This window comes from Syngnathoides biaculeatus, chromosome 20 (assembly GCF_019802595.1).
Source record: "Syngnathoides biaculeatus isolate LvHL_M chromosome 20, ASM1980259v1, whole genome shotgun sequence".
NCBI lineage: Eukaryota > Metazoa > Chordata > Actinopteri > Syngnathiformes > Syngnathidae > Syngnathoides > Syngnathoides biaculeatus.
Genome location: NC_084659.1, coordinates 12,135,603 through 12,159,598, shown reverse-complemented (window position 1 = coordinate 12,159,598; position 23,996 = coordinate 12,135,603). Strand labels below are relative to the sequence as shown.

The 23,996-nt window shown below is 42.1% G+C and overlaps 2 protein-coding genes, 1 long non-coding RNA gene and 2 other non-coding genes across 10 annotated transcripts; 3 read left to right on the top strand and 2 right to left on the bottom strand.

Moving 5' to 3' along the window:
• Positions 1-768: 768 nt before the first annotated feature.
• LOC133494022 (U5 spliceosomal RNA) lies at positions 769-880 on the bottom strand. Its single transcript, XR_009793250.1, has one exon. It is a non-coding gene; the product is annotated as a U5 spliceosomal RNA (small nuclear RNA).
• A 643-nt stretch (positions 881-1,523) lies between these two features.
• On the bottom strand, positions 1,524-1,687 carry LOC133494052 (U1 spliceosomal RNA). The gene has a single exon (XR_009793259.1). It is a non-coding gene; the product is annotated as a U1 spliceosomal RNA (small nuclear RNA).
• A 2,418-nt stretch (positions 1,688-4,105) lies between these two features.
• On the top strand, positions 4,106-19,582 carry LOC133493888 (gastrula zinc finger protein XlCGF57.1-like). 6 transcript variants are annotated; one of them, XM_061807858.1, is made up of 4 exons: positions 4,106-4,389; positions 6,148-6,306; positions 15,552-15,689; positions 17,542-19,582. In XM_061807858.1, the coding sequence occupies exons 1-4, from the start codon at positions 4,239-4,241 to the stop codon at positions 18,825-18,827; spliced, it is 1,734 nt and encodes a 577-aa protein (XP_061663842.1). In that variant the 5' UTR covers positions 4,106-4,238; the 3' UTR covers positions 18,828-19,582. The 6 variants fall into 6 exon arrangements, with proteins under 6 accessions (XP_061663842.1, XP_061663844.1, XP_061663846.1 ...); XM_061807860.1 differs by lacking the exons at positions 4,106-4,389; positions 6,148-6,306 and adding an exon at positions 10,865-11,191; XM_061807862.1 differs by lacking the exons at positions 4,106-4,389; positions 6,148-6,306 and adding an exon at positions 10,865-12,087.
• Positions 6,317-8,574, top strand: LOC133493910 (zinc finger protein 182-like). Its single transcript, XM_061807914.1, is given in 2 exon segments — positions 6,317-6,799; positions 6,801-8,574. Coding segments are annotated over 2 exon segments (1,137 nt in total). The 5' UTR covers positions 6,317-6,451; the 3' UTR covers positions 7,590-8,574.
• A 387-nt stretch (positions 19,583-19,969) lies between the features above and the next one.
• On the top strand, positions 19,970-22,014 carry LOC133493918 (uncharacterized). Its single transcript, XR_009793218.1, has 2 exons — positions 19,970-21,052; positions 21,745-22,014. It is a non-coding gene; the product is annotated as an uncharacterized LOC133493918 (long non-coding RNA).
• Positions 22,015-23,996: the final 1,982 nt, after the last annotated feature.

The following is a 23,996-nucleotide window of genomic DNA, read 5'->3' as shown; positions in this document are numbered from 1 at the left end:
TAGTCAAGTGGTGGGGAACACCCCGAACTCCAGTTTCCTTCCACATCCCAAAAACATGCAAGATTAAATTGAGACTGAGTTGCCAGTTCAGGGTGTACCCTGCCTCCTGTCCATTGACACCCGGGATAGGCTCCAGCCCTCCCCGTGACCCTCGTGAGGATAAGCAGCAAAGAAGATGAATGGATGTTCGCATGAACGCTTCTCCTCATGCAGAACTCATTTAGATAGCAAGTGAAATCAAGGAATACCTTAAACTGCGTTTTATGGATTTTCTTCACGTTAAAAGATGTCATTGTGCTAACAGATCCATTTTTAGACTTATGAAGCTACTGAATCAGCATTTTTACTGACTGCGCAATGTCATGTGGGATGAATTACAATGGACAAAAAATACTGCCGTAATTCGACTAAACATGCTCATGTTAAATTACAACTGCTCCATAGTTCTTGGTTTGAATCTCAGCTCTGACCGTCCTGAGTGGAGTTTGCTTGTTCTCCCCTTGCACGCGTGGGCTTTCTTTGCATATTCCAACTTCCTCTGATATTATTATTAAAACATGCAGTTTGGGGTGTAACGACAGGACAAATGGAAGGACGTTGGACTAAATTGTCATAGTACATTGATTGTGCATTTTGAACTTACAAAGAATAGTTTCATCATACAAGAATATTGTCATTGTACTCCAAATGCGGCTTTCTAAAAGTGCAACTGGCTACAGTTCCCCACAAATATGCATATCAAGAATTAACATTTCACAGAATCAGAAGAGCTCCGCTTGCAGAGCATCAAAAAATTGAGATAGACTCTTGTTGTTCCTCCCCACGGAAATCCTTAATAAAAGGCGAAAAATTTATGCAATTTGAAGAGACACATGAGTTCACTGCAATTGCCGGCCTGAAGCGGGTTATTTGACTGCCCCGCATACACGTTTGACAAACGGTATTCAACTCAAAAGTGCCATTATTTCATAATAGTTCAACTGATAATCCATCAACTACAGTTAATGTAGTCCAGTGATCTCTTCTTTAAATGCAAAAGGACAATCTAAAGGAGGAAAGACACTCAGGCTTCTCGTTCTTTATCTAGTTTGTCAAGCGGTTTTGCCGCAAAGGATTGTAGGGATAAGCCGCATGAACTCTGAGCCAATCAACGCAGTTTTATCTGCCTCCATTGTGCAGCCTCTGCGCGCCAGTTCTGATGACCCCATAATGTTACAGACGTTATGTTGACCAGTTAGTGTGTGGATTGTCTCAGAAGTTGGCATTGATGTGCACAAACATGTTTATACTGTATTACATATGAGATGATTTTTGACAACTGAACAACGGGGGAACTGATTTTTGAAATTTTAAATGGCGAAGAAAGTTTTTCGACAATCTGAATCAGACAACTCAGTGTACTCATATGAACTGACTGACTGGCATATGAGCAGACACTATACATTTACACGTAAATGTGATGTCATAATGCTCAAAATATATGAACAACATTCAATTTGCTGATATTGATTTTCACCTTTGATCAGGGGAGAGCGCGAACGCAGTCCCCCACTACCAGAAATTGTGCAGTCGAGATTCCCACATTTGGGGAATTCGCAGGGGTCAGCACGACCGGAGTGCAATGGCTGAGCCTCACCCTGGGTGAACCACCTTCATGATCATGGTTTCGCCCCTGCCAGGTAAGTATGCCTTGTGCCGGCTCGAGCACGCGACCCATACGCGCGCACGCTGTGTCAAGCGACGGTGTCATCATGAGGACGTGAACAACCACAATCACGACGGGCGAGCATGAACGGACGCGAGAGTAAAAGATACTCTTTGCAAATACATGACGAAATATGAACATTTCAGGCAGTAAATGGAGACCCACAATCCATTGCAGCATCGGGAGACATGAATCGAGCTCGTGCACGTGACGTCAGTGTTCGCATGGCGCCATATTGCCGGTCAAACCCGGCTGCTCTGCACGGCGGGAGCCGTTGCACCAGAGCAGATTTTTCAAATTGCCCGAGACATGTTGTCTTGTTGGTTGTCACAATAGACGAGACAGAGATCATTTAAAGAGATCATTCTATGGAATACCAGCTGAAAAGACCAGAAAAGATTGATGGATTTCAGCAATTAAACATGATGGATAGTGCACAACCAAAATACACACACACCTGTGTAGCGATCGCTTCATTTCAGGTAGGAATTATTCTTCTCAATCTCAAATTATATCCAGTTGTCCAAAACAAGCAGAAGTGAATTAACAGTCCAACTTCTTATCGGCGAAAACATCGACTTCGGCATTAAATACGAGTCCTCTATGCCAAACGTCTCGAGTATTTCCACGTACCTTCGTTTATTATCAGCTTCTAAATGTTTAACGGTATCGTACAAAACTTTGGGCGTCGTGCTATAAGACGTATTTTCGTGTTAAGAAAAGTAATCGTTGTTTTTCTATGCTCAGAAAAAGGTAATTTAATAAATGAGAATTGAGGGAGTGCAAAGGTTCAAGTAAAATAAAAATGTATTTTACAAAAAGAAACTGTGTGAAATGTCTACTCACTCACAATTGAGACTGAATGTTCCCGAAGAAAAGCTCTTTGAGCAGGGCCACATTGTAGCTCCGGTTTCCCCTCAGACAACCGTTGACTGCGAAATCATAAAAATCTCTTCGAATTTACACATAAACTTTATGAACAAGTTTTGGAATCGGAAATCAGGGGTAATGGGGTTTTCAACTTCTGTTCACGTTTGGTAACACAAAGATGTTTCCCACATCTCAATATCTCCTTTATAATTTGACAATTTTAAATTTTGGTCCAGGTTTGAACACGCATCATGGAAGTTGACTCACACGATTTGCCTTCGCGGGCCACAGAAAATCATGTGGTGGGCCAGATCTGGGCCCCGAGCCTTAGGATTGGACACCTGTGTCTTGGAACTTTTGCAAGAGCTTGTGAGAAATCACGTGCTGGTCAGATTGTCCCTTCATTCGACTAAACATGCTCATGTTAAATTACAACTGCTTCCTAGTTCTGGGTTTAAATCTCAGCTCTGTCCTTCCTGAGTGGAGTTTGCATGTTCTCCCATTGTATGTGTAGGTTTTCTTAGGTTTTCTTTTTGCAGCTTTCTCAGATGCAGGGTGTACCCCGTTGGGAAAGGCCCACCGCTCTCCCTTGACTCTTGTGAGGATTACCCCTCTTGACTTTTGCGAGGATTAACAGCTCAGGAAATACATGGCCATGAGGCTCTATGAAGACTAAAATGTCATAAAGGAGCATTTTGAGCATGTGCTTTCAAACTGTACAACTGTTTTATGGGCTGAAACGGGATATTTGAATGCCCCGCATACACTTTTGACAAACGGTATTCAACTCAAAAGTGCCACTATTTCATAATAGTTCAACTGATAATCCATCAACTCCAGTTAATGAAGTCCAATGGTCTTTTATTTAAAAGCAAAAGGACAATTTAAAGGTGGAAAGACGCTCAAGCTTCTCGTTCTTTATCGAGTTTGGCAAGCGGTTTTCCCGCAAAGGCTGTAGGGATAAGCCGCATGAACTCGAAGGCAATCAACGCAGTTATCTCTGCCTGGATTGTGCAGCCTTCCGTACCAGTTGCGCTCGATGTGACAATAAAGCATAGTCTATGTCATAGAAGGGCGGATCGGTAACAACGAATGATTTTGTGAAATTTTACACGGTGGAGCCAGACTTGAACGAGCGTTGCGCCGGAAACAACGCTGGGTACAAACCAGGATGCGATCACATCTTGGTCGAAACTGCCACGAAAGTTGAAAGTCTAAAGCAATGACGTAGAATAAAAACTGGACGACGCGCAAACCCCTTTCACGTGGTCATTCGGCTTAATTTTCCGGTCAGGGCAAGACAATTCTTTGGGTACTAGTTCACGTGAGAGTTGACATTTTTTGAAATCCTTACAATTGTACATTGTGAAACATGATAACAGCGAATTTAATTGGAATACTTTAGGTTTAGCTTTTTTTGTGTGTCCATATGGTTAATTCTTGTTGCGCTGTCAGCTGTCAAAACTGTGCAGGCGGTCGCAAAGAAGTAATTTTTCACCATTTTTAAATCTTCCTCGGCATGCTGCAAATGTTCAGGTTATATTAATGTCTCTATAGATCCAAAACATCCCAAGTATATTGACTTATCGCATCGTTTTCCAAAACAATGTAATTTTTACCATGCTTTTTTTTTGCCCTGACCGGAAGTCAGAGCCTATTGACCATGGCGGAACCAATGTTGGATGCAGTGTGCAGTCTAGTTTTTATTCTATTCTTTGTCATTGGTCGAAAGCTTGTGGCTGCAGCAAGAACGGATGCTGAGCCACGACCGACCCGTTTCAGGACAGTCTGGATTAGTCCCTGGTGGTCTCGTGGTGAGGGTTCCAAGTGCTGTTTAACTTTGTTCCTCAATTGACGCCTCCGTGGATATTGCGCAATCCGCGTCACTGACCAATCAGAGGCCAGAGATCTGCATAGACCAAAGCCCGTTTTTGCTCCCGCCATTTTCTCTGACAACATTGAATGGTCCAGTATAGGTTTAGTTAGCGTTTTATCGCGTATTTGGGTTATTTAACAAAAAATATGGTTAAGAAGTGTAGTCACTGACTTTGTAATATGACAGGTATCCTGAAAGGCTAGTTGGTGGAGTTCGATTCGTACCCTTTCCAAAACCGAAGACCCAGTACGAAAAATGCCTTCGATGGATCAAACTTTGTGGAAGACCGCATCATCAACTAAATCCATCTAATATCAACCAGAACACATGTTTGCACGAAGGTATGCCCTATATTTGATTTTCAATAGATGTCTCGTATAAATGAATTCGAAGTTCTTCGCTAGCATAACACTGCTGCGTGTGAACGATTGACACACTTATTCTTTGTTGAGTGATATTTAGCGATGATCGGACTGCACAAACGTATTGTTTTCTTGCTGGCTCGCGGCCAGAAGCTTAACCAGACGGTGTTTGCACGAAGATATGCCCTAAATTTGATTTTTAATACACGTCTCGTATAAATGAATGAGACGTTCTGCGCTAGCATAACATTGCTACGTGCGAACGATTGGCACACTTATTCTTTGTTGAGCGATATTTAGCGATGATCGGACTGCACAAACGTATTGTTTTCTTGCTGGCTCGCGGCCAGAAGCTTAACCAGACGGTGTTTGGACGAAGATATGCCCTAAATTTGATTTTTAATACACGTCTCGTAAAAATGAATGAGACGTTCTCCACTGGCATAACACTGCTACGTGTGAACGATTGCCACACTTATTCTTTGTTGAGCGATATTTAGCGATGATCGGACTGCACAAACGTATTGATTTCTTGCTGGCTCGCGGCCAGAAGCTTAACCAGACAGCGTTTGCACGAAGATATGCCCTAAATTTGATTTTTAATACACGTCTCGTATAAATGAATGAGACGTTCTCCGCTAGCATAACACTGCTACGTGTGAACGATTGACACACTTATTCTTTGTTGAGCGATATTTAGTGATGATCGGACTGCACAAACGTATTGATTTCTTGCTGGCTCGCGGCCAGAAGCTTAACCAGACGGCGTTTGCACGAAGATATGCCCTAAATTTGATTTTTAATACACGTCTCGTATAAATGAAAGAGACGTTCTCCGCTAGCATAACACTGCTACGTGTGAACGATTGACACACTTATTCTTTGTTGAGCGATATTTAGCGATGATCGGACTGCACAAACGTATTGATTTCTTGCTGGCTCGCGGCCAAAATCTTAACCAGACGGTGTTTGCACGAAGATATGCCCTAAATTTGATTTTTAATACACGTCTCGTATAAATGAATGAGACCTTCTCCGCTAGCATAACATTGCTACGTGTGAATGATTGAATGAAATCAGAAGCATGGCGTCTTTCTCAATTAAGAATGTATTGTATTGTATTTGCCATTTTTACTGTTTGTCTTACGTCAGCGCACGTGGCGTGACGTCACTTCAGGGGGCGTGGTTAAGTGCCCTGTACGGAGGGGTCAATTGTGAGTTACTTAGTAATAATAACAGCCCATTTCTACTACTACAGTGTGCAGTTACATTTGAAGTTAAATATTGCAAATAAATTACATTTGAGGCCTTTGTGTTTGTCATTTGTCTTGCAGATGTCAGTAAAAATCTTCATCCAGAGCTGCAGCAGTCTGTGTCCCGTCACATCAAAGAGGAAGCGCAGGAAGAAATCATGCATGTTCCATCAACTGGTGTCCATTTGAAGAGTAAATATGCAGGGCACAGTGAGGAGAGACAAGGGGCAGAGCTTCCAAGTAAGAACAGCTCAAGTGTTGGAGACCTTTGTGAAAGATCACAAACAGACGGTCATGATGATGATGATCATGAACAGTCGGAAGGTGATATGACTTTCATACTGAATGCTGAAAATGTTCTGAGTGTAGGAAAAGCTTTGCTTCTATGAAGAATTTAAAAAATCACATGAAAATACACACAGGTGAGAAGCCTTTTCCATGCTCAGTTTGTGGTAAAAAATTCACACAGAAGGGAAACTTAAAAAAACACACAAGGACACACACTGGTGAGAAACCTTTTTCTTGCGCAGTGTGTGGTCAAAGATTCACTCAGAAGGAACGCTTAAAAAAACACACAAGGACACACACTGGTGAGAAACCGTTTGCCTGTGCAATTTGTGGTCAAAGATTCACTCGGAAAGAGCAGTTAAAAATACACACAAGGACACACACTGGTGAGAAACCTTTTTCCATCGCAGTTTGTGATAAACAATTCACTGAGAAGGGACAGTTAAAAAAACCACACAAGAACACACACTGGTGAGAAACTTTTTTGCTGCGCAGTTTGTGGCCAAAGATTCTCTGTCAAGAAAAGCTTAAAAATACATACAAGAACCCACACTGGTGAGAAACCTCTTTCATATCCAGTTTGTGATGAAAGATTCACTGAGAAGGGTAAATTAAAAATACACACAAGAACACACACTGGTGAGCAACCTTTTACATGCTCAATTTGTGGTCAAAGCTTCACTCAGAATAGAAGTTTAAAAAGACACACAAGGACACACACCAGTGAGAAGCCTTTTTCCTGCTCTGTTTGTGGTCAAAGTTTCTCTCAGAAGGGAAAGTTAGGACTACACACAAGAACACACACTGGTGAGAAGCCTTTTTCCTGCTCTGTTTGTGGTCAAGGTTTCTCTCAGAAGGGAAACTTAGAACTACACACAAGAATGCACTCTGGTGAGAAACCTTTTTCCTGCTCAATTTGTGGTCAAAGATTCGCTGTGAAGGCAAGGTTAAAAATACACAGAAGAACACGCACCGGAGAGAAACCTTTTTTCTGCTCTATTTGTGGTCAGAGATTCACTCAAAAGGGATCTCTAAAAATACACACAAGAATGCACACTGGTGAGAAACCTTTTTCCTGCGGCATTTGTGGTCAAAGATTCACTCGGAAGGGAACCTTAAAAATACACACCAGAACCCACACTGGTGACAAACCTTCTTCGTGCTCTCTTTGTGATCAAAGATTTTCTTCTAAGTGTCAGGCTGAGAAAGGAAAAGCCATCATCACGAAGCTGTAAAAGTATAAATTGAAAGTAATAGATACATTTCATTGACGTCACGCCGACCACGTGTTTTTGTTTACACCGCCAATTTGGATGGCAAGATCGTGTCTACATATCATGGCTAGGAAGCAATAAGTGTAAACTATAATGTTTTAGCAACGGTTATCGTTTGATCTTTTGTCTTGAAAGTCCTTTGACAAACAAACACTGGAACCAGAGGTGATTGAGGTACTTGTGCTGGTGTGAGGAATAAAGAAAGAAGCCACATGTGAAACTTGAGAACAAGTATCGTGTCGTTATTGTTCGAATGAGCTACAGTATAGTACTTCTCGTATATCGCAAATGTGGTGTGATTGTGATTGTGTTGACGTCAGCGGGGCGTGACAAGACAGGACGATAAGGAAGTGAGCTCGAGAAGGTGGCGGTTAAAAAGCCAAATAAATATCACCCACGTGTAAAAGTACAGTTGAACTCACGTCTATGTTATTCAATAACACGACAGCAACGCTACGGAAGTATAACTATGGACTCACGAAAAAAAACTGACTGTGAAAAAAAAAACGATAACGAGGAGGCGTTCAATGTTCCAACTTATCCAATTTACCAAGCAACACGCCGAACACATTCACAGGAAACATAGAGCTTAAGAGGAAAAGTGCAGTTTCCTCCTGCTATGAATCGGCGATAAAGGACGGGATGTCAGCAATACTTGGACACTGACCTTTAATCCGTTCAAAACCCTCCAAAACCAAAATGCTGGCAACACAAAGCAAGAAATGGCCCAAGCGACAAGGCCAAAGTGTGAAAACTGCTCAGCTGGGTCACTGGGCAACAACGAATATTTATTCATTATTATATTGAATAATAATATGAAAAGTGTTCATTTGTGACAATTCTTCTATTTCCCGAGCATGATAAAGTCCTTGAAATCCTTCTTGAGGATGATTAGCTAACGAAGAATCTTTTACTGTCAATGACCTCAACAATAATCAACATTTAATATCTTTTGCCATTAGAAGTATTTGTATGCTCACCTATTGGTGATGATAAGTCCCACACGTCACCTTGTACTTTGTTACATTTTTTATGTGCTAAAATAAATCTTGACAATAATTACTGTATGTTGTGTATGTTAACAATACACATAATTATTTTTATCCTGTACTGCAACAACTGTCCAGCAGTCCTTGCAAACAGATGTGCAGCCTCGGCCTGAAGACATCCGTGGCAGAGAACTCAGATTCTCAAGGAAGTGGGTTAACGGTCCTCTGGTCGGATAAGGAAGTGAAGGCATTTATTTGCTCTTAAACTTTCACAAATATTTACCAAAAGCTCACCGATTCAAATCGCAGTTACGACAGTGTCCTTGGGCAAGACGCTGAACCTCAATCTGCTCCAATTGGGGCTGGCATCTTGCATGGCAGCAGTCGTCCATCGATGTGTGCGTGGTTGGGTGAAAGTGAGTCTTTGTAAAGCGCTTTGGCTATTGTGTCGTTGAAGATAACGCGCGCAGTAGATGCAGTCCATTGACCATTTGTAACACCCTTGGCATACTTAGTTTTGTTAAAGCTGATTAAAGGTCAAGTGTCATCCCTGTAAACATTCTAAAATAGATATTGTAATGAAAAATACATATATAACACTTCAATGTCCATCCGAAAAAATAAATATGAGCGGAGAGCGCGTCATCCATGTGCAAAGTTGCAGAAGTGTCATTCGACATCCAAGTGGTCGTCATATTGGCTGCATCCCCTGTCCGTGACGTCACTCCGGGTATTAACCATTGAAAACACGCAGTGCACCCTACTATGGGAGACGAGCAGGCCCCTTCTGACACGGAAGCTCTTTTCAAAGAAGAGATCGTCACGCAACCGAGTGAACGTACCGGGGCAATATTACACGATTGTTTCGAGCCATATTCAGATGATACGCGATCACAGCCAAACCGCCTCCCCGTCCGATCCACTTCCGCAGCGGAGATGAGTCATTGCGGCCCGGCGTCGCAACGACCCGGTGACCGGGGTGGCTCATCTTCATCGCCGAGGTGGCTTATCACGGCTCCGAGCCGGGCCGCTTTACGGCATTGTCGGAGCACGTGGCGGCAACAGGTAGGTGTGTAAACAGCTGCTAAAAAAAAAAATAGTTTGTGGCGCACCACGTAATCCATCTCTCATAACGTAACAAAAGATCTGCGTACATATGACAGGGGTGCTAAATGTGTCGATGCGCGCTATTGCCGGCAGCGTTGTTCATAGCTGCCTCCGTCCACGAGCCCGACGCGTTCGCCTTCGCCAAAGAGCCAACACGGCAGGTGTCCGACGCCCACACATTGAGCACGCGTCATATGTACGCAGATCTTTTGTTACGGTGTGAGAGACGGATTACGTGGTCCGCCCCAAAGTCTTATTTTTTTTAGTAGCTGTTTATACACCTACCTGTCGTTTGGGACCCACAAAGCTCTCGTCTTTTCAACCGTGGAATCCAATTTTCATGATGAACCGGGTCTCTTGCGAACTTATAAAGGGTAAATCCATCCTACCGAGTGTTTAAGCAATGTCCAGTAATGCAACGGGCCGGCATTTTGGCTAAGGAACAACGAGCGACCTTCCCGCAGGTAAAACTAATAGAAACAAACGAGTCCACTGGAGGGCGGTCCTGATCCGTACATCACTTCCTGCTTCTTGTCAAAAATAAATCCCTCGAGAGGATTTTTATGGCGGGAGTTACAAAAAGCCATATATGTCAAAATCATGTTTTGTTGTGAAAAAACGGATGGGTCCATACTGGTAGCCGTTTTTTCATTAATAACATACTAAAAATCACCCATTTTAGTACACTTGGCCTTTAATTGTGCTTCTTGTTACCTGTCAGGCTAACCAGGTGGATATTTATGAAAACCATGAAATAAGGAGAAAGACACTCATTCCTAGTTTGCTTGCATGCAAGGAGAATGGAGAAGAACTGCACCCAACGATTCTCAACTATGTTCTAAAGCAGTTCTCCCTGACTCCTTTCTTTTTATTTTCATTCACAATTACAACCCCAGGGGGGAGGGCAGAAGAATTGTTTCCTTGATTTACTATGTGTCATGCAAGTAAGTGTGGCACAAGTCTTTTCGGGGTCATCTTCAGGATCCTTCCATCAGACCGGCTCCATCTGGTCTTCTATAGTCTGCTGCTTTCTCTTTTGAGCACAGATCTGTTTCCTGTTGAATTGCTCCTAAATAAAGGTATCTAGCAAAGCATTTCTTTTTTTGTAGCAAATCACTTACTTCATTGCACAGGAAATTTGTGATAACTATGTTTACAATTATTCCAACATTACCAAAGGAAGAAACCCAGTTTCCTTTATATTCCAATTCCTCACCTCGAGACAGCAATACAGATTGTGTACACACAACAATGTAACTTAAGAATCAATTGGCATATTGCTTTGGAAATAATCCTTCTCTGGCCACTTAATGAAAAAAAATCCGCCAATTTTGGAAGTCTGAAATAGTTGAAGAGAAATGTTTGATCCTTGTGACACAAATAGATGCTATTTGGTGTCATTGCTTGAGATGTTGGCAACACACAACAACAGAAGGAAAAACAACGACACGTCTGGAGCTTTAGAAGGTAACCCAGTTTAAAATTGCAGCTCTTGGTCACTTGAAGTCATCTTCTAAACTGCAGACTGCTGACAGCTAGAATGTAAGATGGATGTTTTTTTTTTTTTTTTTTTCATAAGTAGCACGTTCTTCCTAAACTTGCTGGTTTTCAACTTTCACTTTTCCTATTTATCCATAGAAAGATCCTGACAGTCGATGTCTGCATTGGTTTCCTTTGTAAAAGTTTTAGCACAGTGTAGCGTATTTGGGTTGGATGAAAAGGTCATTTATTGGGTAAATAAATTCAGCGGAGTTGAACGCTTGTGTCCCACTTCCAGTTTAGCGTGAGTCTCGAAAAGGGGGCGACAGGTTCCGTTTTCAGATGAGTTACATTCAGGAAAGAGCAAGGAAAAACTGTTTGTTAATTAGTCTCAAAAATCGGAAGGGAGCTACACGTTGAATAGTGTAACTGTTTCATTTGTTGTGATGGCATATCCTGGAGGCCGAAGATTGGATATTACAGGACTGTATTTTGAAAAGTGGCAGCTGGCTTGACTTCAGTTTGCTCGAATCAGTGGTCTGTCGCTTTAAATATTACTCCCGGGGGGGATCCTGGGTAATGTCTTTCTCTCTCTTTATTTTCTTCTCACCCTGCGGATGGAGATTCCATCGGCTTGAGTAAATCTTCCTGAACTTGGACTCAATGTTGTGGATCCTCGACGCGGGATACCTCTGATCACTACTTTGGTGGACTAAAACTTAATTTGTGTAATTTTCATTTTCGGTTGAAGTCGCCTCGTACACTTTGAAGCTTCTCGGCGTCGTTTGTTTTATCTTGCTAACAACGAGACGCGTTTGCGATCAACACTTCTCTCATTAGAAATCAAGCCCGAAGTAAAGTCTTCTTCTTTCCACCACCAAAAAGTAAGTACTGAGAAAACTGACATTTAAGTATGCTTGAAAAACTCACCTACAACCAAATTCTGTCAGCGTTGTCTGATCGTAAAATGGTCTCGATTGTCTGAGTCGTTAATTTTTGTTATTATTATCGTAATCTGGATTGTGAATCCGGCGGCTCAGTGGACAACTGGTGAGTACACAATTCTGAGGACTGGAGTTCAAATACCTGCCCTGCCAGTGTAGAGTTTGCATGTTCTCCTCTTGCCTGTGTGGGTTTTGTCCTGAAATCTAGGTTGAACACAATCAGAATTTTTGGTAGTGATCAGCGTGTTAAAATAATATATATATTTAAATGACATGTTCATTGACTACATCCACTTGTGGACGTCCATCCATCCATTTTCTTTGCCTCTTATCCTCACAAGGCTCGCAGGGAGTGCTGGAGCCTATCTCAGCTGTCAACGGGCAGGAGGCAGGGTACACCTGAACTGGTTGCCATCCAATCGCAGGGCAACTTGTGGACGTAATTGCTGAAAATGTATATTGACAATAAATAATGCATCTTTGTTCATCTATTTATGTGGTTTATCTTATCTATTTATCCCAAGCTGCCTTTTCTAGAGTAAAAGTAAAAAGTAGCTGTTGTCTTTATCTCTATCTTTTACAATGCACAACTATATGTTTTACTGTTTCCTTCAAGCGTAAAAAAAACCTTGTGGTTCTGATTTCCCGACCGACCCTAAAAAATTCCCGCTGATACTAGCATTTTTACACCATGTAATAAATACGTCAAATACGTCGTTCTCCATGGCCACGCCCGCAAACTGCCGCGGAAGCACATAGTCGAGTCGGCTGTTTAATAGCAGCCGTGGCGGGCGAAAGCGTGGCCGTGCCACTTCCTCTTGCGCGCTGCTGCACCTCGTTTCATCCTAATTACGTTGTGTTTTTAAGCCTTGTTTTTCATCCCACTTGTTGCAGTGGTCTCAAACTGGCGGCCCGCGGGCCATTTGCAGTCCGTGAGATAATATTTTGTGGCCCCCACCTTAATATGAAAGTTTGTTAGAGCGGCCCTCGAATTTTACATGAAGGGCACTTTCACAGTGTTGTGTGCAAAACCAACCAATCATGGTGGGGTATATGGTTCTCGGGCACATGCAAACTGAGAAATATTTTTTTTGTTGTGAAAATTACAGCAGCGTTTCCATGTAGCGTTTTTCTTGTAGTTTTGTACACAAGTTGTTGACACAAGCTTCTTTGTTTTTGTTTTTTTCATTCATTCATTTTCCAAGCCCCTTATCGTCACTAGGGTCGCGGTGGTGCTGGCACTAATCCCAGGTATCATCGGGCAAGGGGTGGGGTACACTCTAAATTGGTTCTAGCCAATCGCAGGGCACATAGAGACAGACAAAAGTCGTACTCACAATCATACCGAAGGTAAATTTAGAGTCCCTAATTAAGACATGTTTTTGGGGATGGGGGAGGAAACCGGAGTGCCCGGAGAACACCCACGAAGGCACGGGGAGAACATGCTAACTCCACAAAGGCGGTTCCGGGATTGAACCCGGGACCTCAGAACTGTGAGGCCAACATTCTAACCAGTTGCACCACTGTGCTTTCTCCTAGTTTATATTAATCTAAATCTTTTAAATTTCTAATTGAAATTGGCCACGAGTGCATGTGCGCCTCCAGCGGCCCTGAGGTAAATTGAGTTTGAGACCCCTGATGAAAAGGGAGTCCTCGATCTACGACCGTATTCTGTTCGTACACTAGCGACATAACCCGAATTTTGGCGTAAATCAGATTTTTTTTCCTTTCGGCTTGTCCCGTTAGTGGTCGCCACAGCGTGTCATCTCAGATGAACGCATATTTGTTTGGCACAGTTTACGCCGGATTCCCTTCCTGACACAAACCCTCTGCATTTTAGTCGGAGAGAAACGTTTACAGCATCTGGTATTCCAAGGCTTTCACCCATCCAAGTACTAACCAGGGCCAAACCTGCTTAGCTTCTGAAATCTGAAGAGATCGGGTGTTCTCAGGGTAGCATGGCCGAAGACAAATCAGATTTTACCTTTAAAGACAAAATGTACGATGACAGTTGGGATTGACGACGCTTGTGAGGATAAGCGGCTTAGAAAATGAATGGGTGTTGGTACTTTGTATAAAAAAACTAATATACATGAAAAAAAGGTGCTGTATTTACCATAACTGTGAGAGGTGAATGATGAAGAATGAGGGGAGGCTGTGCTTAGCTAATGCTAGCAGTAAATTCTTCCTCAGCGTCGTTGCCTTTCTGTTTTTTCAAAGTTAGGAAAATATGCCGAGTCTTTTCCCTTTATGAACAGTCGGCCGATATTAAGCCTACGTTAATTCTGATCCTCAAGCCATAACTAAGTAATCTTTTCATCTCTGCAACAATCGAAGAACGTTGCTTGTTTTGTTTTGTTTTCTTCACGGAAAAAGTTGCTTTGTATCCGTCATAGGTGCGAAACCCTTCACGTGCGCCAAAATCCAGGCTTTGCCCTGTATAATGATTCCTACAGTCGTCCGACTGAACCACAAATCTTGAACAATGTTTGTCAGTGTTACTCCTTTCTCTGACTCCCCCCCAACTTTTAGGTTCGTTTCCATGGTAATTGCTTTTCTTGCACCTAGACCATCCATCCATCCGTCCATCCATCCATTTTCTTAGTCGCTTATCCTCACGAGGGTCACGGGAGTGCCTGACCCCATCCCAGCTGTCAAAAACCCCCCACCATTCTTCTTTTGGGCCATGATGTGTTAAAAAGCGGTGCAAAGCAGAAACACTATGGTGCTGGGGACAAAATGGCAGACGGGACACGGGCGTCGTAAAGTCGAAACATTTGACCCGAGACCGTCTTGACCCGAGGACTCACTAGATACGCATTTCTGTTCACGAGCGTCAGCTAGCGTAACTGCTTCGTCTCATGTCATAGCGTTACTGAGCCATATCAAGTCTAGTTACGTTTTCATATTTTGCCATGTCTGATTTTTGTTTCATGTTTTTGGGACCAGGCCCTTTTTTCCTTGTGAGTTTTGTACCGTCGTCCTGTTGGCCTGCCTTCCCCCTGTACGACCACTGCCTGGCATTAAACCTTCCCAAAATCCACACTTATGTCTCAGCTTCCTGCATCTGGGTTCCACCCTCCACCAATTTCATCATAATATCAGGTTTATTTATCATCTCTGCTAATATTCTGGTGCTTCGCCATGCAAGACGCCATCATGAATTTTGATGTTGTTATGCACAAGAGCGTGAATTCAGGAGAACTGACAAGAAAATGGCAGCATGATGTGTTGGAGACAGAATAAAGATATTAAAAGAAAAAAAAACTACCTACTGATCATAGTTCTGAAATGTAGAAAACCACAAAAATATTTTTGGGCCAAACGTACTGTTTAACACGCAATGTCCAAATCTGAATCTTGATATATTAAGATGGTTTTCTCATCCCTCTTATGGAGCGCAGAAAGTGTGAAGATGTGTGCAAGAACGACTGGAGAGTACAAGGAAGAACTTTGTGGACCAAAAAAGGAGGAGGAGCCACAACGTCACCTACTGGACGCTGTGTTCAATCTGCAGCCTCGAATTGTCCTATGCAGAGCAGGTTGGTTCATTTGTTGTATGCATTCTCATTTGAATGATATTCTTATTTACAGGCCCCGTTTGATGATCCATTTTCCATTCATCCATTTTATTTTACGCTTATCCTCACGAGGGTCGCGGGGAGTGCTGGAGCCTATCCCAGCTGTCAACGGTCAGGAGGCGGTGGATGCTGAACTGGTTGCCAGCCAATCGCACTGCACATGGCGACAAACAGCCGCACTCAGAATCACACCTCCGGGCAATTTAGAGTGCCCAAATTAATGTTGCATGTTTTTGGGATGTGCAAGGAAATTGGAGTGCCTGGAGAAAACCCACGCAGGCACGAGGAGAACATGCAAACTCCACATAGGTGGGCCAGGATTGAACCCTGGACCTCATTGCCCCGAGGTGTGATTGTGAGTGCGGTTGTTTGTCTCAATGTGCCCTGCGATTAGCTGGCAACCAGTTCAGGGTGTACCCTGCCTTCTATCTTCATGAGGATAAGCAGCTAAGAAAATGGATGGGGAAATATACACACACACACATAGACACACACAGTATGTGGCTGCAGTTTTGAGGACAAAAATCTCTTGCTAAAGGGTAACACGTTTTTCCCAATTTTCTACTTATCGAACAGTCGGCGCGATCCACGCTGCCAGGGTAACGTTTGAGTTTAGTCAATAAAACCCAATGGTCGCAAAGAACGGGATGCCTTGGTGACAGAATACAAGTTTATAATCCAGTAGTCTAACAATGTGCAAGAGTGAAAGAACAAATTTAATCTATTCAGAACTGAGCATTACAGTACATGTCTGTCTCAGACGTCTCGTCTGCCCCACTCTGCTGTTTTTTTTTTTTTACTGTAATGTCCGTCAGGTATTTCCAGTTTTACCTCAAAAGACATGCAAGAAGGCATGCAAGAATGAAAATAAATGGCATTCATTCATGACACGGATCTTTTTGTGAATTTTTTTTTCAATGTTGTTTTTTTTCCCCAGTCAAGTTAGCCAGTTAAGAAGTCAAGCAAACATTATATGACAGAAGTGATGAGTGCTAACTTATTGTAATGAAATTCCTTTATTGAAATAAAATTACTTCACCCACAACAAAACTTAAAAGCATGTTCTGACAGAATGGAAGCATATTTACGCACAACAGTTAGCGCTAGAGCTAGCTTGCTAGGCTACGTTATGTTGTCTTGCCTGCTGGCAATGAGTATTAAAAGTACTTGAACATACTTCAAGCAAGATTTACACGCACGTGAATGTCTCTTGTTCTTTGTTGTTAATTTGTTTGTTCTATATTCTGAATGTCGTATCAGGGCGGCACAGACTACCTGAGACAAAGTCCTTGTGTGCTGTTACACAAGCAATAACTCTGATTCTATTGCACCACTTTCAAACCAAAATACAGGATGTTTACGTTTGGTGGAATCCAGCACCATTTTTTTCCTTTTCTTTTTATCCTGAATTTAGTGATAAATATTTTCTAGGGAGGCTTTTCTTAATCTGAATCATTCGTTAGTGGAGACATTCGTAAGTAGAGGAACCACTGACAGGGGGGCAAGTTTTCAAGTGCAATTAATGATTGACCAAAAAGACTGATGGTGTTGAAAATGATTAATTGTATTGAGCAAAAAATAAGTCCTTCCCCATTTCTGTTCTGGATTTTTTTTCTTACTGTTGGCTAAGACCAAGCCAAGTTGTCCTCCATCACTCCATAAGTCACTCTATCAGTGGCTATCTGTCGCAATTGTGAGTTACTTAGTAATAATAACAGCCCATTTCTACTACTACAGTGTGCAGTTACATTTGAAGTTAAATATTGCAAACAAATTACATTTGAGGCCTTTGTGTTTGTCATTTGTCTTGCAGATGTCAGTGAAAATCTTCATCCAGAGCAACAGCAGTCAGTGTTGTGTCACGTCAAAGAGGAAGAGGAGGGTGAAGAGGTACAATGCATCAAAGAGGAGGAGGAAGGGGTCCGACACATGAAAGAGGAAGAGCAGGAAGAAACCTTTGAAAGATCACAAACAGACGGTCATGATGATGATGATCATGAACAATCGGAAGGTGATATGACATGTCATAGTGCCAACGAATGCTGGGAATGTTCTCAGTGTAGGAAAACCTTTGCTTCTATGAGGTATTTAAAAAATCACATGAAAATACACACAGGTAAGAAGCCTTTTGCATGCTCAGTTTGTGGTAAAAAATTCACACGGAAGGAACACTTAAAAATACACAAAAGGACACACACTGGTGAGAAACCTTTTTCCTGCGCAGTTTGTGATCAAAGATTCACTGAGAAGGGAAAATTAAGAATACACACAAGAACACACACTGGTGAGAAACCTTTTTCCTGCACAGTTTGCGGTCAAAGATTCACTCGGAAGGAGCAGTTAAAAATACACACAAGATCACACACTGGTGAGAAACCTTTTTCATGTCCAGTTTGTGATAAACGATTCACTGAGAAGGGACAGTTAAAAAGCCACACAAGAACACACACTGGTGAGAAACCTTTTTCCTGCGCAGTGTGTGGTCAAAGATTCACTCAGAAGGAATGCTTAAAAAGACACACAAGGACGCACACTGGTGAGAAACCGTTTACATGCTCAATTTGTGGTAAAAGCTTCACTCAGAATGCAAGTTTAAAAAGACACACAAGAACACACACTGGTGAGAAGCCTTTTTCCTGCTCTGTTTGTGGTCAAAGTTTCTCTCAGAAAGGAAAGTTAGAACTACACACAAGAACACACACTGGCGAGAAACATTTTTTTTTGCTAAATTTGTGGTCAGAGATTCACTCAAAAGGAATACCTAAAATACATACAAGAAATCACACTGGTGAGAAACCTTTTTCCTGCTCAATTTGTGGTAAAAGATTTGCTGTGAAGGTAACGTTAAAAATACACACAAGAACACACACTGGAGAGAATCCTTTTTTCTGTTCTGTTTGTGGTCAGAGATTCACTCAAAAGGGATCTCCAAAAATACACACAAGAATGCACAGTGGGAAGAAACCTTTTTCCTGCACAGTTTGTGGTCAAAGATTCACTCGGAAGGAACCCTTAGAAATACACACAAGAACACACACCGGAGAGAAACCTTTTTTCTGCTCTGTTTGTGGTCAGAGATTCACTCAGAAGGATCTCTAAAAATACACACAAGAACGCACACCGGAGAGAAACGTTTTTCCTGCGGAGTTTGTGGTCATAGATTCACTCGGAAGGAACTGTAAAAATTTACACCAGAACGCACACTGGTGAGAACCCTTCTTCGTGCTCTGTTTGTTATCAAAGACTTTCTTCTAAGTGTAAGGCTGAGACACACAAGTGTGCCGGTAGGAAAAGCCATCATCAAGGAGCTGGAAAAGTATAAATTGAAAGTAATAGATACTTTTCATTGACGTCACGCCGACCACGTATTTTTGTTGACAACGCCATTTTGGGTGGCAAGATCGTGTCTACATATCATGGCTAGGAAGCAATAAGTGTAAACTATAATGTTTTAGCGATGGATATCGTTTGATCTTTTGTCTTGAAAGTCCTTTGACAAACAAACACTGGAACCAGAGGTGATTGAGGCACTTGTGCTGGAGTGATAAATAAATAAAGAAGCCACATGTGAAACTTGAGAACAAGTATCGTGTCGTTATTATTCGAATGAGCTACAGTATAGTACTTCTCGTATAAAGCAAGTGTGGTGTGATTGTGATTGTGTTGACGTCAGCGGGGCGTGACAAGACAGGACGATAAGGAAGTGAGCTCGAGAAGGTGGCGGTTGAAAAAGCCAAATAAATATCACCCACGTGAAAAAGTACAGTTGAACTCACGTCTATGTTATTCAATAACACGACAGCAACGCTACGGAAGTATAACTATGGACTCACGAAAAAAAACAGACTGTGAAAAAAAAAAACGATAACGAGGAGGCGTTCAATGTTCCAACTTATCCAATTTACCAAGCAACACGCCGAACACATTCACAGGAAACATAGAGCTTAAGAGGAAAAGTGCAGTTTCCTCCTGCTATGAATCGGCGATAAAGGACGGGATGTCAGCAATACTTGGACACTGACCTTTAATCCGTTCAAAACCCTCCAAAACCAAAATGCTGGCAACACAAGCAAGAAATGGCCCAAGCGACAAGGCCAAAGTGTGAAAACTGCTCAGCTGGGTCACTGGGCAGCAACGAATATTTATTCATTATTATATTGAATAATAATATGAAAAGTGTTCATTTGTGACAATTCTTCTATTTCCCGAGCATGATAAAGTCCTTGAAATCCTTCTTGAGGATGATTAGCTAACCAAGAATCTTTTACTGTCAATGACCTCAACAATAATCAACATTTCACATCTTTTACCATTAGAACTATTTGTATGCTCACCTATTGGTGATGAAAAGTGCCACACGTCACTTTGTACTTTGTTACATTTTTTATGTGCTAAAATAAATCTTGACAATAATTACTGTATGTTGTGTATGTTAACAATACACAGAATTATTTTTATCCTGTACTGCAACAACTGTCCAGCAGTCCTTGCAAACAGATGTGCAGCCTCGGCCTGAAGACATCCGTGGCAGAGAACTCAGACCGAAAGTCCCAACCGAGTCCCATCAGCAAGGAGGTTGATTGCCAGAATGGCCAACCAACCCTTGGACCACCGTGGCCGGACCTGGAACAGGTTTTCCGATTGATGGATTGACAAAAGAACTCCTTTCAAATGTGCTGCACTTAACAGATTCCCCTTGTGTTACTTTTACTTTTATACTTGTGTCATTTTCAAACTCTTCCAGGTTTACTTTGGAAACAAGGTTGAATTACTATCAAATTCTACAGAGGCCTCCTCAAACCTTAATATCTACTTCTCTTTTAGTGATGAATGTGATTACTTTTGAAATCTTTTGTCAGTATGTGTCCAACATCCACTGAAAAGTTTCCGACGAGTTTTGGGTTTTGGGCGGAAATGTGGTACAAGCTCTTGGAATCCACTCATCCATCCATTCATTTTCTTCACCGCTTATCCTCACGACGATCGGGCCTATCCCAGCTGTCAACGGGCAGGAGGCAGGGTACACCCTGAACTGGTTGCCAGCCAATCGCAGGGCACATTGAGGCAAACAGCTGCACTCAAAATCACACCGAGGGGCAATTTAGAGTTTCCAATTAATGTTGCATGTTTCTGGAATGTGGGAGGAAACCGGAGTGCCCATGCAGGCACGGGGAGAACATGCAAACTCCACACAGGCGGGGTCAGGATCGAACCCTGGACCTCAGAACCGTGAGGCCAACACTTTACCGTGTCGCCTGAAGACTTCCGCTCAACTCAAAATTTACAACGTGACCACCAGCTGAAATAAAACAGCTCCCTGACAAGTAAGCGACAAAACAAAGCCTGTTTCCACCTGGTCTCGAAAGTTGGCTGCGGTAAAAGCAAGATGGTGTCAGTATTAAATTTATAACAAGAAATGACTGGTTCTCTAATTTACAACCATGTCAATTAATATCAATTTGTGATGTGTGTTGTGTGAATGACTGTATCTGAGAGAATATTTGATGTCTTTTCAGATGCAAAGATCCATTTTTGTTTTTGGTAGTTAGTAAGATGGTTCTGTTATATTGTTCACAAACTTAAATTCATGACATCCTTGGCACATGTGCGAGGATTTAATGTTGGTGCCTGGCCTTATTCATGCATGGAATGATGGGTGGGTGGATTCATGTCAACGGTGAGTTGTATTTTTTGTTGATGACGATCTACTGTGAATCCAGAAAAACTTCACATACTTGTATTAGTGCTGATTTCATGGGGGACAAAAAAAATATGCAAATTTTCTGGGTTCAAAGATTTCTTTTTATGTCATGTCAACAAATTCATCTGTAGTGAAAGATCTGTAAAATATATTAGCGATTTTTGTATAAGCCCAGGATGGATCCCTCGTCACGGGAATGATTTCTGTGCCTTGAAGTGTCCACACCACAAAGTCACACTTGGAACAGACGACACTGCATTTGATGCCTTTTTAGCTTCAATGAGCCAGTAACCTTATCGAAGTCCTTCCTCTCAGCCGCTTGCTGGGGTGGGTGTTTCATCTCTGGCTGACCAGGCCCACTTGACCTCAACGATTCCATCTAGTGACGCTCCAAGAACACCACTTGGAGAGAGTCCGAGTCCTGCTGGCGATCCAGGCTGGCCAGTGATGCGTGTGTACTCTGCAAGAGTGACAGGTTCATGAAGGATCCCCCAGTCCACAGCCTGAAAAACAAGTTATGCTCAATTTGGATTCATCATACATGGAATGGAGTTTAGTGAAAATAAAAATGATTTAAATCTTTAACTTTGATTCCTTCTTTAATTTTGTATTGGCCTGGCAAAGTCCTGCAGAGTGAGGGAGGGGAACAGTTGCATCCAACTGCAGCCAATACTCGACCAAAGGTGCAAGCAGTGACGAGATTCTTCCCGAAGGCAGACAAAAATAATACAAGTCCCAATTGTTTATTATAACTGAAAACATGTAGCAGGGCAAATATATTATTTAAGATTGGAATTATGACATTGTTGACACTGAATTATGACATTATTGTTTTGACATTCAACAGCCATATTACACTGGTGAATATATTTTAAATATTTGCTTCTGAATAGTTTATGTCAATAGTCTTATATACAAATAAATCACAGTTGTATGCACGATTCCTAAATGAGACAACCATCCATCCATTTTCTTCGCCGCTTATCCTCACGAGGGTCGCGGGGAGTGCTGGAGCCTATCCCAGCTGTCAACGGGCAGGAGGTGGGGTACACCCTGAACCGTTTGCCAGGCAATCGCAGGGCACATAGAGACAAACAGTCGCACTTACAATCACACCTAGGGGCAATTTAGAGTGTCCAATTAATGCTGCATGTTTTTGGGATGTGGGAGGAAACCGGAGTGCCCAAAGGAAACCCACGCAGGCGCGGGGAGAACATGCAAACTCCACACAGGCGGGGCCGGGATCGAACCCGGGTCCTCAGAACTGTGAGGCCGACACATTACAAGCTGAATCACTGCGCCGCCTAAATGAGACGTCACAATTTATAATTATAATTATTCAGAGTATCAACTTTAAATTTGTTTGCTCATAAATTGTACATTACTCGATGACAAGGCGCCGTCAACAACCAACTTTGCAACAATGAACAAGCGGAGTCTACTTCAAGTCTACCAGCTTAAAACAGGAAGTTAATGTGATCTAACAGTCCCCATTAATTTCAATGTTATTTAACTTAGTTGAAACATAAATGAGTTTTTTTTCCCACACACGCTGCCTTTTGGTTCATAGGTTTGCGATTGACACTGTTAGAGAACCAAGACTAATGTTGATTTTAGTCTATGCTGTAGGATCAGAGTCCATAATTGAGACACCGTTTAAACAATGCAAACTTTGCCCCAGACCCCAAAAAGAATCCAAATGGATTGGAACTGGGAAGTCATGCTCAGCTCCAGTCGCTCCACTTCCTGTTGATACGCAGACTCCGTCTGGACCGTCTTGGATGAGGCAGATGACTGTGGTGACTCAGGGTTCTTTCCTACTTGATGAAAGAACACGATTGATGGCAGTTTACTGTTTATTCAACTTGGCTTTCTGATTCTCGACTTGGTCAACTCACCATTTCTTATTCAAGGATTACCGTGAAGAGTAATTCACTTGTACCTCAAAACAAAATGAAAATCTTCTTGCTTTATGATTGGAAATGCCATTTTGTTCCCGCCTCCCTCAAAAAGTTTCTACACTCTTATTTTGAAGGGTATACCCTGGACCGCAGCATTTTGGCATGAAAAGTAACTTCATGCCACTTTTTTTTTTTTCAATGGATGGAACCAAATGCGATAAAATTTTCACGGTTTCCTTGACTAAGTGATAAGGTTGGTTGTGGTTCACACATATTGCTTAAAAGATGGCGGCACGGTGGAGCAGCTGCAAAGCGTTGACCTCACAGTTCCGATGTCCCGGGTTCAATCTTGGACCCGCTTGTGTGGAGTTTCCATGTTCTCCAGCACTCCCGTGACCCTTGTGAGGACAAGTGGCAAAGAAAAGGGATGGATGGATGTTCATATTTTCCTCCAAAAACGTAGACAGTATCTACAGTATAAGGTGTCCAAAAAAATTTATTCACACTTTAAATAATTGTAAACCTGACGTCTATTATAATTCAAATCATTTTTAACATGTAAAAGAATTTACAAATATCATTATTCAAAGTGTGTATACATTTTTTGGGACATCTGTATTTTTAAAACTGATATTCCAGTTAATGTTTTCTTTCCAAAAGTGCTCA